Source organism: Sphaeramia orbicularis, chromosome 18 (assembly GCF_902148855.1).
Source record: "Sphaeramia orbicularis chromosome 18, fSphaOr1.1, whole genome shotgun sequence".
NCBI classification, from domain to species: domain Eukaryota; kingdom Metazoa; phylum Chordata; class Actinopteri; order Kurtiformes; family Apogonidae; genus Sphaeramia; species Sphaeramia orbicularis.
Window position 1 is genome coordinate 30,390,648 of NC_043974.1, and position 15,009 is coordinate 30,405,656.

At 37.7% G+C, this 15,009-nt stretch overlaps 1 protein-coding gene across 4 annotated transcripts in view; it reads right to left on the bottom strand.

Moving 5' to 3' along the window:
* Positions 1-15,009, bottom strand: part of mpdz (multiple PDZ domain crumbs cell polarity complex component) — a 135,036-nt gene that overhangs the window by 23,648 nt on the left and 96,379 nt on the right. The window contains exons 33-39 of one of the 4 annotated variants that reach the window (XM_030161758.1): positions 12,228-12,306; positions 10,111-10,177; positions 9,211-9,308; positions 6,636-6,710; positions 6,295-6,487; positions 4,971-5,116; positions 1,991-2,074 (exon numbers count right to left, since the gene is read on the bottom strand). In XM_030161758.1, the coding sequence (XP_030017618.1) occupies positions 1,991-2,074; positions 4,971-5,116; positions 6,295-6,487; positions 6,636-6,710; positions 9,211-9,308; positions 10,111-10,177; positions 12,228-12,306 (742 nt within the window). The remainder of the gene's footprint in view (positions 1-1,990; positions 2,075-4,970; positions 5,117-6,294; positions 6,488-6,635; positions 6,711-9,210; positions 9,309-10,110; positions 10,178-12,227; positions 12,307-15,009) is intronic. The other 3 variants (XM_030161757.1, XM_030161756.1, XM_030161760.1) reach the window with 3 other exon arrangements.

Genomic DNA, 15,009 nt, shown 5'->3' on the forward strand with positions numbered 1-15,009 from the left:
CAGACAGAAAAGAAAACATGGAATGCCTAAAAGCACTGTTTTTGTCAGTACAATGCCATAGATATTGATGTAAGAACTGAAGTGATTTTGGTTATTATCAAGAAAACCATGGAAAATGGGTCGATATCAGCTCTAAAATTAAATTCTTATGAGCTATTTTTGTTATTATATTTGTCCAAACACTGTATGAGTGAGTAAAAATATATGAGTTACTCAAGGTTTGGAGAAAATACCAAAAAGTGCTACTCCTTAAGGAAAGTGCAAATATTTAGCATGCCAAATTTTTTTTTAATATATGAGAGTACATTATATCCAAAAATGAAACTGATAACATTTTAATGGAGTGAGGTGTTTGTTCGGTGTGATGCACCAGAATAATAATCAAAGATTTTATGAAGATACTGATAAAATTATCAGTCTTTGGCCACATATGTTTCATTACTATATTTAATACACATCTGTCTGGTGTTTTTTATGATAAATAACATTCAAAATCATTATAGTATGTGATTATTATGAAATATAAGATTAGACACAGTCATATATTTTGTTACACATTGCTATTTACATTCTGAATTTCAGCTGTATACGTTCATTTACAACCTCTACTGTTCTTAATTTACACTGTATTCTCATATATTTTCTTATATATCCAGTTGTAATTCAGGTACAGATGAAATAAACACAGTTTTAGAAACTAGAGATTATGTCTTTCATGCTGAGTAATCAAAAATATTGTTTTAGAGAAAAAAGAAATTGACCCTGACTTTTGCTTGGCCAGGCCCTTGTACACAAACTAGAGCAGTGCTTCCCAAACATTTTTGGCTCGTGACCCCATTTTAACATCACACATTTCTGGCAACCCCTGACATTCAAAACAGACACTTGTTTTTTTTGCTAAAATTAATTTGTTTTTTGATCATGTCATAGTTTGCTTTACTATGTTGCAAATAAACAATTTTAGACGACATTTAGGCTATATAATGTATATTATTATGGACGGAAGCAGAAAAGCCAGGTTGAGATTAATGCACAAAGTGAGAATTTTACAAACTAGAGATTTGTCTTTCATGCTGAGTGATCAAAAAAATTGTTTTAGGGAAAAAAGAAATTGACCATGATATTGACTTTCACTTGACCAGGCCCTGTAGATAACGTACGATCACACTAAATCCATGTTAAAATGTGAAAATAAAACGCTGTCGGAGGCCCCGACTGCTGTGATATCTGGTCTTTGGATCATGACATGGAAATGATAGGGTGACGTTAGAACACTTAGATTTAACTAGAGAGAAAGTCTACTTCCCACAGAAATTTGTGAGCGTCAGTGGTCGTTTTTGAGGATCTGCGTCTAGTTTTAGACCACATTAAAGAAAGGGAAATGCCCCATTAGCTTTAGCCGTGGACATGTGAAGCAGCTAATGTAGTGGTGAGTGGGAAAAGCGCTCTTTTCACTTTTCCTCCCTGACCCCTTTTTCTAAACACAGTAGTTTGGCTTGGGGACAGAAACGAATAGCAGAGGGTAATTAAGTCATAAGGGTGTGTATGTGTGTGTGCATGCATGCGTGCCTTTCAATTCAGGTCTACTGACTGAGCTACCATAACTAAACCCCTGCGCTCCGCCCCTGCCCTCCCTCTGCAGGGTCACATGGAGGGCAAATCCAAGTTGAGCACCAATACTTAACCTGTCACTGGTCATAATACTTAGATGATTCACAGTGGCGCTGATTTTTCTCATGCATCTCACCAAATCCCGTCAGTGCACCGTCTTAATGTCAGGCTGTTATCTTCTTCATTTCGAGCATCTCTTACAGTTGAGATATGCATCAATTTATCGCTTTGTTGTGTAGTATCAAATGATTCGATTGTGGGCCGAACTTATAAACCCAAGCTATCGTATTTAACATCCTCAGGCGTCCCCCAGATACCGAAACGCGTTCAGCCTCTTTCTATCTAGGTCAAACGTAATGCTCATTATTCTGCACCGCACCTCTAGGATTTGGTCTCCTGCCCACAGTCTGCCATCTTTCGAGGCGGCCCCTTCCTCATAAACCTCGTGGATAATGATGGCCCCCTGGAGAAACACAAAACAGAGGGTGAATGAAGAGGAGAAGAATGAGAGGAGAAACAGGTGACTGTAAGTAAAGGATAAAAGTTTATTGGCGAGGAAATGAGGTGGGGGAGGTTGAATTATTTTCATTTTCAAGTTGTTTTTTTTGATCATAGGTCATTACTTTCTTTGGGTATTCACTCATAAACCAAAGAACTGGGCAAATTAAGTAGGAACTGCTTATGGTTCTGTCATTTTCACATTAACTGGGATTATTTGCTCCTCTTAGCCTGAATTGTCAGTGTATACATTTGTGACTTCCAGTAGAACCCTGGTCCTGGAGAGCCACTATCCCAGGGGTCACCAATCCTGGTCCTCGTGGGCCGGTATCCTGCTTGTTTTAGATGTATCCCTCTTCCAACACACCTGATTCAAACCATAAGCCTATCATCAAGCTCTGCAGAAGCCTGATAACGACTGTCAGGTGTGCGGGAAGAGGGACATATCTAAAACATGCAGGATACCGGCCCTCGAGGACCAGGATTGGTGACCCCCTGCACTATCCTCTGTTTTAGATGTATCCCTCTTCCAACACACCTGATTCAAATAAGCCTATCATCAAGCTCTGCAGGAGCCTGATAATGACCGCCAGGTGTGCTGGAAGAGGGAAACATCTAAAACATGAAGGATAGTGGCTCTCCAGGACCAGGGTTAAGGACCAGGACAGTAGAGGAAAAGTTAACTTGAGGAAAATGACACTGCAGATAGAGGAAAAAGGATACGAACATGGAAAAATAAAGTACATTGTAGGAAAGTTTAAATTACATGAGGTAAAAACATACACAAAAAATATTAGGCAAAGTAGAACTTGGAGCTAAATGCTAACGTTTCCATGCTAACATGTTAGCTCTAGCGGGTTTCCCATGTTCATTAACTGCTACTGCTAACAAGAAGAGCACTCGGAGAGCGCAGACCTCCGCCAAGACAGATCAGTGAGCCTCCGTGGCCCCCCCACCCCCAATCACCACCAAAATTTAATCATTTCTTCATTGTGCCAGTATCAACATTTCCTGAAAATTTCACGAAAATCCGTCCTTAACTTTTTGAGTTATCCTGCTAACAACCAAACACGCACGCACACTAACGCACAAAGCAAAGCGATCACAGTACCTCCTGGCGGCGGTATTTAGCACTAAACAAGTTATTGCTGAGGATACTTTTCCAGGTATTTAAATGAAACGGCAAAAATTGCTTAAAATTTCAAAACAACTTGAAGCTAAATGTTAGCATCATCATCATGCTAATATGCTACCAGCGACAAAGTTGGCATGCTAACTGTATACCATGTTTATTATTGTTAATTAGTGCTAAACACAAGTGATAGCTTAGGATACTTTTTCAGGTATTTATATGTACATTAATATATAAATAATGACAAATAAATTAGGATCTGCTTATTTCAGTTGATGCTCACATTAATCTATGTCTCCTTCAGGCAAGTATTTAGCTATATTAGTGTATTTTTCATTTTGTTTAGGGGTAGAAATGGCAGCGTAAATAGAGTAAAAAATGACTAAAACTTAAAATAAAATGCCATGTGGGAATGCTTAAACTAAATTGGCAAAGAGACAAACAGGCTAAATGTTAGCATCACCTTGTTACCAGGGAAGTTAGCATGCTAACTGTATACCATGTACATTACTGCTAATTAGCACTAAACACAAGTGATAGCTTAGGATACTTTTTTCAGGTATTTATATGTACAATAATATATAAATAATGACAAATAAATTAGGAGCTGCTTATTTCAGTTGATGTTCACATGAACCTATGTCTCCTTTAGGCAAGTATTCAGCTATATTTGTGTATTTTTCATTTTGTGTAGGGGGTGGAAATGACTAAAACTTAAAATAAAATGCCATGTGGGAATTGCTTAAATTATATTAGCAAAGAGACAAATAGATTAAATGTTAGCATCACCATGCTACCAGTGACAAAGTTAGCATGCTAACTATTTACCATGTTAATTATTGCTAATTAGCACAAGTATTTATCTATATTTGTGTATTTTTAATTTTGTTTAGGGGGTCGAAATGACTGCACAAATAGTGCAAAAATGACTAAAACTTAAAATAAAATGCCACGTAGGAATCCTTAAATTATATTAGCAAAGAGACAAACAGGCTAAATGTTAGCATCACCATGCTACCAGTGACAAAGCTAGCATGTTAAGATGTTCCTTACTGCTTATTAGAATTAGACACAAATTATTGCAGAGGATAAAAATGCCATTAGTTTTACCTGTTTTTAGTCAAACCCAGAAACTACTGTAATAAAAGCATGCATTAGTGTATTTGACCATTTCTTCTTTTAGTATGTTGCACAGCCTAAGTGTCAGGTTAGTATGTGGGTAACTAATACTAGATAAGTGTTACATTTCTGACTTCCAGTGTTTGTCTTGGTGTATTTCAGTGTGAGTGTCATTTGGGGTTCAGAGGTTACATTCCAGAGCGGGATATTGTCTGCTGTGGCTGAGGCCAGACAAAGAGCTGTTCCCCCAAGCCTGACTGAGCAGACAGAATGGATGGGCTGAGGAGGAGGAGGAGGAAGACTCTGACAACATCATTTCCTACATTCCTAAGCTTCCACGGCTATTTCAAACCTATGTTACACCACCACCAAAGAAGCAAAGTGGGTGGCATCGTGAGTGGCAACTTGTAATGTGAAGCAACTGTATTATTAGTCATGCATGACAGTAAATTATTGCAAATTTACAGCATATTTTTAAATGCCATGAAAACAAGGTAGTAATGAAGTCTGGGAGTGTTTTGAAGCTTACTGACAGTAACAGCAGAGTGGCTCTTTGGTGAAGTGATACAGGCTCATTAGCAGATCTGTATTCATTTGTTTTGTTTCCTACCAGGAGGGTGTCGCAGCCCCCCACAATGCTGAGGCCCAGGCCAGTGCGGCCCTTGGAGATGTCGATGGTGGTCTCACAGCCGGGGATGATGGGACAGGTCGCCGGGTCACAGGTCAATGTGGAAGGGGTGGATGAGCGACTCAGACCTCAAAGAAAGAAAGCAAAGAGTGAGGTACAGTTTAATACTATGTAACATCTATTCTACAGTGTTTGAAAGCAGTAAATGGGGTTGTGGGATCAGTGGTGTACTGTGATGGATCAGCCTAGAATTAACCCAAAAAGAGTATTTTTGTCAGAACTTCCAAATGATTTTTTTTTTGGTCTTTTCCAAAGCATTTATCACCATTTATTATAATATAAAAGCTTTAAAAGAGCCAATTCAAAAGTTATTAAATCAAGTCAGAAAAACACAGGAAAAGACTACATTTTTCAACAAAACATATCCTTGACTGAACATTAAAACATGTCTCTGTCTTTTACCAAACTCTATGGGTTGTACTGGTGAATCAATGTAGAAGTTGGTGTTTCCACATTCATTGCGGAGCCTCTGAACATCCAAATCGGTCATATGTGATGACCATGAAAATATGATAAACAGTATTTTACCTCAGTTATTTATATGTATTGATTGGATTAGTGGTTTGTCACTTAATAAGCATTTTAGGTCAGTAGATGGTTTTGGTTGTCAGTGGATGTTTTGGTCTTTTAGGTCTTTGATCAGTGAACAGGTTTGTCTTGTCTTTCTATCTTCTAACATCTAAAACTGCAATGTTATGATTGTAAAGGATAAAAAGCTGCAGAATTTTATAGTCGGATACCAACAAAAAGTCTGATAAAACCCTGTGAGATGAAGAAATCCAGGTAGTGGATTGGAAATCTACCATCATCATGTGACCTTTTGTCCAGATCACCCAGCCCTCATAGATGAAATGTACAAACTAGTGGCATCTTAATGGTTTATATGTGATCACTATAGGGGGAAAATGACTTTTCAGCAAAATATATCATTGACTGAACATAAAAAAGGGTCTCCAACTGCTGTCACTTATCAAATTCCATGAGTTTTATTGGTGAACCAATGTTGTAGAAGATGACGGTGTTTCCATGGTAACTACAGAGCCTCTGAATGTCCAAATGGGTCATATCTGATGGCCATGAAATGATAACAAACTGCATTTTACACCAATTATTGACATGTATTGATAGGATTAGTGGATCAACAGGTATAAAATATTTCAGATCAGCAGATTTTTTTTGGTTGGCAGTGGATGTTTGGATCTTTATGGGTTAAAGCAATAAAGCTGATGGACCTAAGATGACTCACTTGTGACTACTTCCGCCTCTGGTTGACTCAAAGTAGATAAGATGCTGGTAGAAATGCTGGGTAGACTGGTGTGGACTCCGTCTGAGCTACATCTGTCTTGGTTGGTTGACTGCAGAGAGGAGAGGGAAGGGGTCTCTGTTGTAGAGTAGGTTAGCTTCACTGGACCTTTGGTATTTCTCAGAAGAGAACTGACCTAAAAGACATCAGAATTACTAATGAGACTCCAACGTCACATTGAAGCCACAGCTGTTTTCTACGCGGTACTACTGCTCGCAAGTAGTTGCATTTTCACTTTGAAGCCTACATGAGCAAGCGACTACAATAAATATCTTGAAGCATACTTTTTCCACAGAGTATCCCAGGACTGATTCACCATTCACTGCTAACAGTTTGTCACCTGCTTTCATGCAGCCCTCCTGTAAGGAACACATTGAAATCAAATGTATAATACTGCAGAGCTAGAACACTTAATTCTCTACCTAGTGTATATCAATCAATCAATAAATCAATCAAATTTGATTTATATAGCACCAAATCATAACAAAAGTTATCTCATGACTCAGTATGGACTACAACCACTGCTGCTGACAAACAATTATGGTGTATTTGGAGAAATGTTCATTGGAAGTCTTGACCTTATATGTGCAAATGTCGTGATGTGACTAGTTATAAAATGTAACAAATTAAGCAAGAATTAAAACGGGTTATAGAAATCCACTCGATTTTTGCCAAAATGAATGTAAAGATAGCTTTGCAGCACCTGGAGGGTTCAAATTCAAACTTTTTTAACTGTTAGGGTCCAAATACACAAATAAATGTACCAAAGACTAATAAAAGTGGGTTTAGCAAAATATGACCCCTTTAAGCCAATTTACAGAAACCCAATAGAATCCACCAGGAGCAAACACTTGGTGACAGTGGTGAGGGAAAAGTTCCTCATAACAGGCAGAAACCTCAGGCAGACCCCTACTCCTGGAGGATGGATGTCTGCTTTTACCAGTTGGGGTTAAAGGAAGAGAAAGAGAGAGAAGGGGGGAGATAGGGGGAGACACATGGATGCACAGCAGACTGAACTAGAACAGGGTTCCCACAGGTTTCTACAAGTTAAATTTAAGACTTTTTCAGACCTTTTTAAGACGACTTAGAACAGAATTTAATGCCTATTTCAGGGCCATACTGGCAAAAATTTGGGACTCCTAGAATTTAGGAAAATGTATTTATTTACTCCAATGCCTTGATTCCCACTGTTCAGAGTCATTACTCACGCGGGGTGGCAAAGTTAGCGATAACTGGTTCCTAATTTCACTGGGTGGAACTGAGTAGAATGTTAAATGTTACTGTCTTTGCAGATTGGACTTTTAATAGACACTTTTTTTTAAGGTATTAAATGCAGATTTGTAAATCCAAGACTTTTAAGACCCACAGGAACCCTGTAGAACTCTTAAAAACGAGAACAGTTGGTGCTAGTACAATTACCGATAGCTAGAACAAATGTCCATAACTGTTAATTCTATTACTACAAATACAAGTACTAACAGTGGATATACTACTACTGTAACTATTAGTACAAAAAATAGAAACCTTTACCATCTATGTCAAGGTTGTCAAACTCATTTTAGTTCAGGGGCCACATCCAGACTAATATGAACAAATATGAACAACCCGAAAATTCTTGAGAAAAATAAGTGCAATTTTAGCAATATTACACTTTAGTTTATAGTTTACAGGGCGGGGAAGCAAAATTTACAATATTTTGAGGCAGGGATTGAAAGACAGTGTATGACCAATTAGTTTATTGAAAGTCATGAGAATTTATTTGCCACAAGAAAATTTCCGTAATAGAAAATGTTTTTATTCTATGTGACCTCCTTCTTTCTCAATAACTGCTTTCACACGCTTCCTGAAAATTGCGCAAGTGTCCCTCAGATATTCGGGTGACAACTTTTCCCATTCTTCTTTAATAGTATCTTCCAGACTTTCTGGTAATAGTTTTGCTCATAGTCATTCTCTTCTTTCCATTATAAACAATCTTTATGGACACTCCAACTAGTTTTGAAATCTCCTTTGGTGTGACGAGTGCATTCAGCAAATCACACACTCTTTGACGTTTGCTTTCCTGATTACTCATATGGGCAAAAGTTTCTGAAAAGGTATGGATAATAGTGTTAGGTATGATTATGACATCAGTATATGTTTGGTTTCAAAATAATTGACGTAGTGCCTGCTGAGAAAAAACAACTAAATGTTCATTGTAAATTTTGCTTCCCCACCCTGTATGTCAAGGTTGTCAAACTCATTTTAGTTCAGGGGCCACATACAGACTAATATGAACAAAAATGAAGAACCCGAAAATTCTTAAGAAAAATAAGTGCAATTTTAGCAATATTACACTTTAGTTTATCATTTATACATGTGCATCATAACTTACAGATCACAGTGGATCTACAAATACACACAACATGTAGTAACAGGCAGAATATTGGTAAAATTCTACATATTTCTCTTAAGACATTCCAGGTTATTGAAATATTTTGTAAAAGGCCAGTCTGTAAATGTACGTGTTGTGTAATTTTACCTTTTTTACACTAAAACAAAGAGAGAAATTTGTGGTTTTCTTTATTTCTAAGTTATTATGATAGTGTTTTACTGGTCTGACCCATTTTAGATTGAATTGACCTAAAATGATTTTAACATCATTGATTGTTAATATCTTCAGTGTAATTTTTGCATTTCATAAATTCATCCCAGGGGCCGGATTGGACCCTTTGGCGGGCCAGATTTGGCCCCCGGGCCGCATGTTTGACACCTGTGATCTATATAACTATATAATAAACACTATCACAACTATATGGATAAATGAATAATGATGATGGAGGCAGGAGAGAAGAAGGACCACAGCAGCAGGATACCATCTACCTTTCCAGTGTGTCCTTTCACTTCAGATATACTTTCAATCTCCAATCCGCTCTCAGTGTTGCCCTCTACAAAGGTGATGCCAGGTCCGCCGTCATCCTGTTAAAGAATAATAATTAGCTCCGGCTTCACCTCTCGTCCTTTCCATTTCTCATTTGGATGTGTTGAGAGGCCTTCTGGGTTTGTGTGTTTGCTTTAATGAGCAACACAGATGCTGCTGTATTTAAACTGTCATCCCATGTTGCCTCACATACCATATGGATAGTCCCAACTGGGGTTCCTATCCCGGTACTTGAGCTTTAAAGTAAAGGCTGTTCATCAGTTTTTCGTCATCTTTCCGACTAGTTTTGTCTCGCGCTCTATATTTCTCTTTAAAAGTATCAGTTCACCTAAATCACAAAGACCTCTTGCAGCAGCTGAGGAGTTTCAGTTTTATTTGCTGTGGTTTTAAGCTGTAAACCTGTCAGACTACTGCTGCTGCCTCAGTACAATGGCGTGAGCTTCGGTGAACTATTTTCTGGGCTCGGAGAATAGTTAAATAGCTGAGATCTCAAAGCTCTGACAAATATCTGCATGTCTAGGCAGCAGACAAAATAGGGAGTAGAAGTTTGTTTTTTTTTGGTTTTTTTTCTGGATTGGGTAAACTGAGCCTTTACATCCCTCTGGAGCACTTCCTCTTCCTTTCACTCACTGTTTTGTTTGCATCATTCTTTTTTTTTTTTTTTTTTTTTACAATTTCCTGTCTTCTTTCTTTGTCTTGTCAGCTTGTCACACTTGACTGCTCCACTGTCTCCTGTTCTTCCTCCGTCATACCCCATCGACCGTCTCTTCATTATTATGGCCTACAATGGCTCAAAATAACATAATTGTCCTGAGTGCATGCGCAGGAGGGTTCAGTGTGTCTCACCTTTGCGATGTGATGGACATGTTGTAATACATCAGCGTCACCGTTGGCAGTAGTTGGTTCCTGCTGTAAGGAAACAGGCTGCAGTCAGTATGGAGTAAATAACTGGATGTTTTTTTGTGTGGATGCCTGATGGGAGTACAGTAGTGTGTGTCTGCACCGCTGTTTGTGGTTTTTGAGTGTCTGGGGAGTTACACACAAGCATGGGAGCCTGAAAATACCCTGACCACATAAAAGATTTTTAGCGGCAAACTTGCACGACGAGATACAGAATAGAAACCTAATGATATAAGGTTGAATGGTTAGAGGTAGGTGTAATTATGTTGCTATACACAAGTAATGAATAATGTCTTGTTGAGTCATTTGTTTCCAGCCAATCATTTCACTAAAACACAAAACAATAGATTAGCTAAGCGCCTAAGTTTCATTCATATAAAACCAAGTTATGATCAGAAAACGGCAAAGTTAAGACAAAATTTGTAATCATCATGTCATAATGCGACCTTTTATTTTTGCTTCTTCTTTGTCTTGATCAGTGAGTTTTATTGGTAGAGAAATAATCCTTGTACTGTTGGATGTGCTTAGTGTTAGCTTAGCGCCGCAAAATCTGTCTCATTGGTCTGTTGTTTTATGAAATTATTCGTGACATACACTGGTCTCAGACTGCTTTACTTTATATACAGTCGCGGAAAAAAATATTAGACCGCCCTTGTTTTCTTGAATTTCTTGTTCATTTTAATGCCTGGTACAACTAAAGGTACATTTGTTTGGACAAATATAATGATACCAACAAAAATAGCTCATAAGAGTTTAATTTCAGAGCTGATATCTATCCATTTTCCATGTTTTCTTGATAATAACCAAAATCACTTCAGTTCTTACATCAATATCTATGGCATTGTACTGACAAAAACAGTGCTTTTAGGCATTCCATGTTTTCTTTTCTGTCTGTTTTAGTCACATGATACACACAGGAGTTACAGGGTGGGGAAGGAAAATTTACAATATTTTGAGGGAGGGATTGAAAGACAGTGTATGACCAGTTAGTTTATTGAAAGTCATGAGAATTTATTTGCCACAAGAAAATTGACATAATAGAAAATGTTTTTATTCTATGTGTCCTCCTTCTTTCTCAATAACTGCCTTCACACGCTTCCTGAAACTTGCGCAAGTGTTCCTCAAATATTCGGGTGACGACTTCCCCCATTCTTCTTTAATAGTATCTTCCAGACTTTCTGGTAATAGTTTTGCTCATAGTCATTCTCTTCTTTCCATTATAAACAGTCTTTATGGACACTCCAGCTATTTTTGAAATCTCCTTTGGTGTGACGAGTGCATTCAGCAAATCACACACTCTTTGACGTTTGCTTTCCTGATTACTCATATGGGCAAAAGTTTCTGAAAAGGTATGGATAATAGTGTTAGGTATGATTATGACATCAATATATGTTTGGTTTCAAAACAACTGACGTAGTGCCTGCTGAGAAAAAACAACTAAATATTTATTGTAAATTTTGCTTCCCCACCCTGTAGTACTTGATTGTTACCTCTGCCAGCAGGTTTTGTGATCGCTTTGCTTTGTGTGTTTGCGTGTTTGTTTGTTAGCAGGATAACTCAAAAAGTTATGGACTGATTTTTATGAAATTTTCAGGAAATGTTGATACTGGCACAAGGAACAAATGATTAAATTTTGGTAATGATCAGGGGGGCGACAGATCTGTCTTGGTGGAGGTCTGGGCTCTCCGAGTGCTTTTCTTGTATAATATAACCATTGTTTTTGATGACTTTTGATGGTCTAATAATTTTTTCCAGTAATTTGCTGATTTACATGCCTGTTTGGATTGTCTTTTGTTGTCAGACAGTTGATTTTGTTTACATTTTAACTAATGTTATTTGGTTACATGGATGTGTAGCATGTGTCTATTATTACAAGTGTTGCATAGAATTACCATGGCAACGGAATGGACCTGTAGCTGGCCCCAGTACTGGCATAAGAGGCTGCCACAGCTGGAGATTCACTCTCTGCCATTTGCATCATGTTTGTCTGCTGAAGCGCTTGTGCATGCGTGGAGTGTGTGTGTTGTGTGTGTGTGTGTGGCCATCAGAGTTGTTGTACCTCAGCGTGGGGCTCCACCGTGTCTCCCTCGTGTTCTCTCACCGGTCCCACAGCCATCTGGTTCAGCGCCTCGGTGTTCCTGTTCCACAGAGTCATAACTCACGTAAATCATTGCTCTGCTGTCCCAAAGTAAGATTTACGCGCGCTGATCACAGTGTTTATTCAGGGGGTCAGGAAAGGGATGCAAGTTAAGTAGAAGGTTAAGTACGATTCTGACGGAGACGGTTTGGAGACGTTTAAACATGTCTGATGGGAACATGATAAAGGGTTAATCTAGTGTGTTAGAGTCAAATGTCCACCTCAGCTTCAGTAAATAACAAAGATAGTGTTTCATTTTTATGTTTTAAATCCGTGAAGTTGAGTAAATTTAACAAATACATTACTATGAATCTAAGTATCTAAGTATTTAACCTGCTAAGCCCTGGGCCATTTGTTTCCAGTTCATTTCAGTGTAACACAAAATGTAGTAATAGTAGTAGTTGTGATCAGAAAACAGCAATGTAAGACTAAATTTGCAATGATTCCTTCATAATGCACCAATTTATTTAGCAATTCAGTGAGTTTTAGTGTTGGATTAACTCTTTCAATGCCACGGGCCGATCAGATCGGCTTTGGAGAACACGCCATATTTGTGTACAAACAAACCATCCACCCCCATTTCTTTCTCACATTTCGATGACGTTCTTTCAAATCTTCCTGCAAATTACGATCAATAATGAATCGGCTGCGTCCGGTGCGTTTTGAATCTAAGTAGCAATCGGTCGGATGTTACCGAGCGGTTTTTGACCAAGGAAGAGCTCGCGTTTCGTTTTCTGCTTGGGAAATTTTATGAATGAATTTATGAATGAAATCATATGCAAATTAGATGGCCATTTTGTAGTAATATCGTAAACACAGCGATCTGTCAAAACAGTCCCATCTGCTAGAAAATGAGTTCTGATGACGATTCAGACTTCGATTATAAAAACGACGCGAAATACTGAAAAACAGCCAAATTCTGTGGCACTTTTAAGGCTTATTAGCCCCTTAACTGTCTGGCACCGAAAGAGTTAATAATCCTTATACTGTTGGATGTGCTTAGTGTTAGCTTAGCACTGCAAAGTTTGTCTCATTGGTCTGTTTTTGTTTTTTTCTTATATACACACATACACTTGTACATATGTCGGTCAAAACACGGTATTCGAAATCTCTCTGACAGGATATTTTAGAGACAATTTCATTCATTAGTGTTGCTAAATGACCCACATTTTTACTTGTAAATTAACCCTTTCATGCATGAATTATGAGAACCTTAATCACAATTTTTTTCCTGAGCGTTTTTATCCCTCTTTAGGCGTAAAAATAATAATTCTATTGATTTTTGTTAGCCTGTTTTTATGGAGTAACAAAAAATGTCCACTCAGCTGGACACCATGCATTTAGTTTTAGAACCAAAGAGACATGTATTTACTGATATACTGTGTCAAAACTACAAAATAAAAACATTTTTAATGCTGCTAATCTGATGTTTTCTCACATTTTAACATACCTGCATGGAGATAATATGCAAAAAAAACTTGTTGATTACAGTCTAATAACAATTACCAGTTGTTTTACTCTCAAACATCTTACTGCAGATCAGGTTTATCTAGACCAGCAAAGTTACAGTAATGGTATGATTATCAGTGTATGGGATGATGCATAAGTGTCTACTGTGTTGGCTGATATGGAACTAAAACAACCAAATCCATGAATATACAAGAGAACACTTTTGAACAGCTGTCCACTGTAGTGACCAGTGTGCATGAAAGGGTTAATTTTTGCTTTAGTTGGACCATAAGGGATTATCCAAAACAAGGAGCTACTTTATATTGAAATAAATATCGGAACGGCAATCAATTAAAGTTCGCTCTCTGATGGGACATTACAGTGTTTTGACCCATACACACAAATTATAGCAAGTATGTAAACCTGTTGTAAACAAAAACAGAAATTACAAATAAACAATACACATACACACCACAAACTTTTCAGCCATAAACATTTAAGCACAATTCAATGCCCAGTTACAATTACGGGTATTTGAACTCATTAACGCTGTTAGAAGGTTTACACAACTGAATGTTTATTCCTCTTCGTTGTCACTTGCTTAATCAATACTTTTATGGTGTGTTGTTTTGTGACACTATTCATGACATACACTGGTGTCAGACTGTTACCTTGGTTTAGATATTTGCTTATTTGGTTGTGCTCTGTTTTCCATTTTATTGAGCCTTTAGCTGATGAACTTCTGGCTGCATGGATGTACAGGGTGGGGAAGCAAAATTTACAATGAACATTTAATTGTTTTTTCTCAGCAGGCACTACATCAATTATTCTGAAACCAAACATATATTGATGTCATAATCATACCTAACACTATTATCCATACCTTTTCAGAAACTTTTGCCCATATGAGTAATCAGGAAAGCAAACGTCAAAGAGTGTGTGATTTGCTGAATGCACTCGTCACACCAAAGGAGATTTCAAAAATAGTTGGAGTGTCCATAAAGACTGTTTATAATGGAAAGAAGAGAATGACTATGAGCAAAACTATTAAGAGGAAGTCTGGAAGTGGAGGAAGCAACAAAAAACGTGCCAAAGCTTTTATTAAAGCTCTCAAATCCAAAATCCTAAAGGATCCAACCAAATCCATGAGAAAAATGGCAACTGAACTTGAGGTAGACAACAAGACCGTTAGAAATGCAGTAAAATATGATTTGAAGGTAAAATCTTACACAAGAACACCAAAACACTTGTTGAC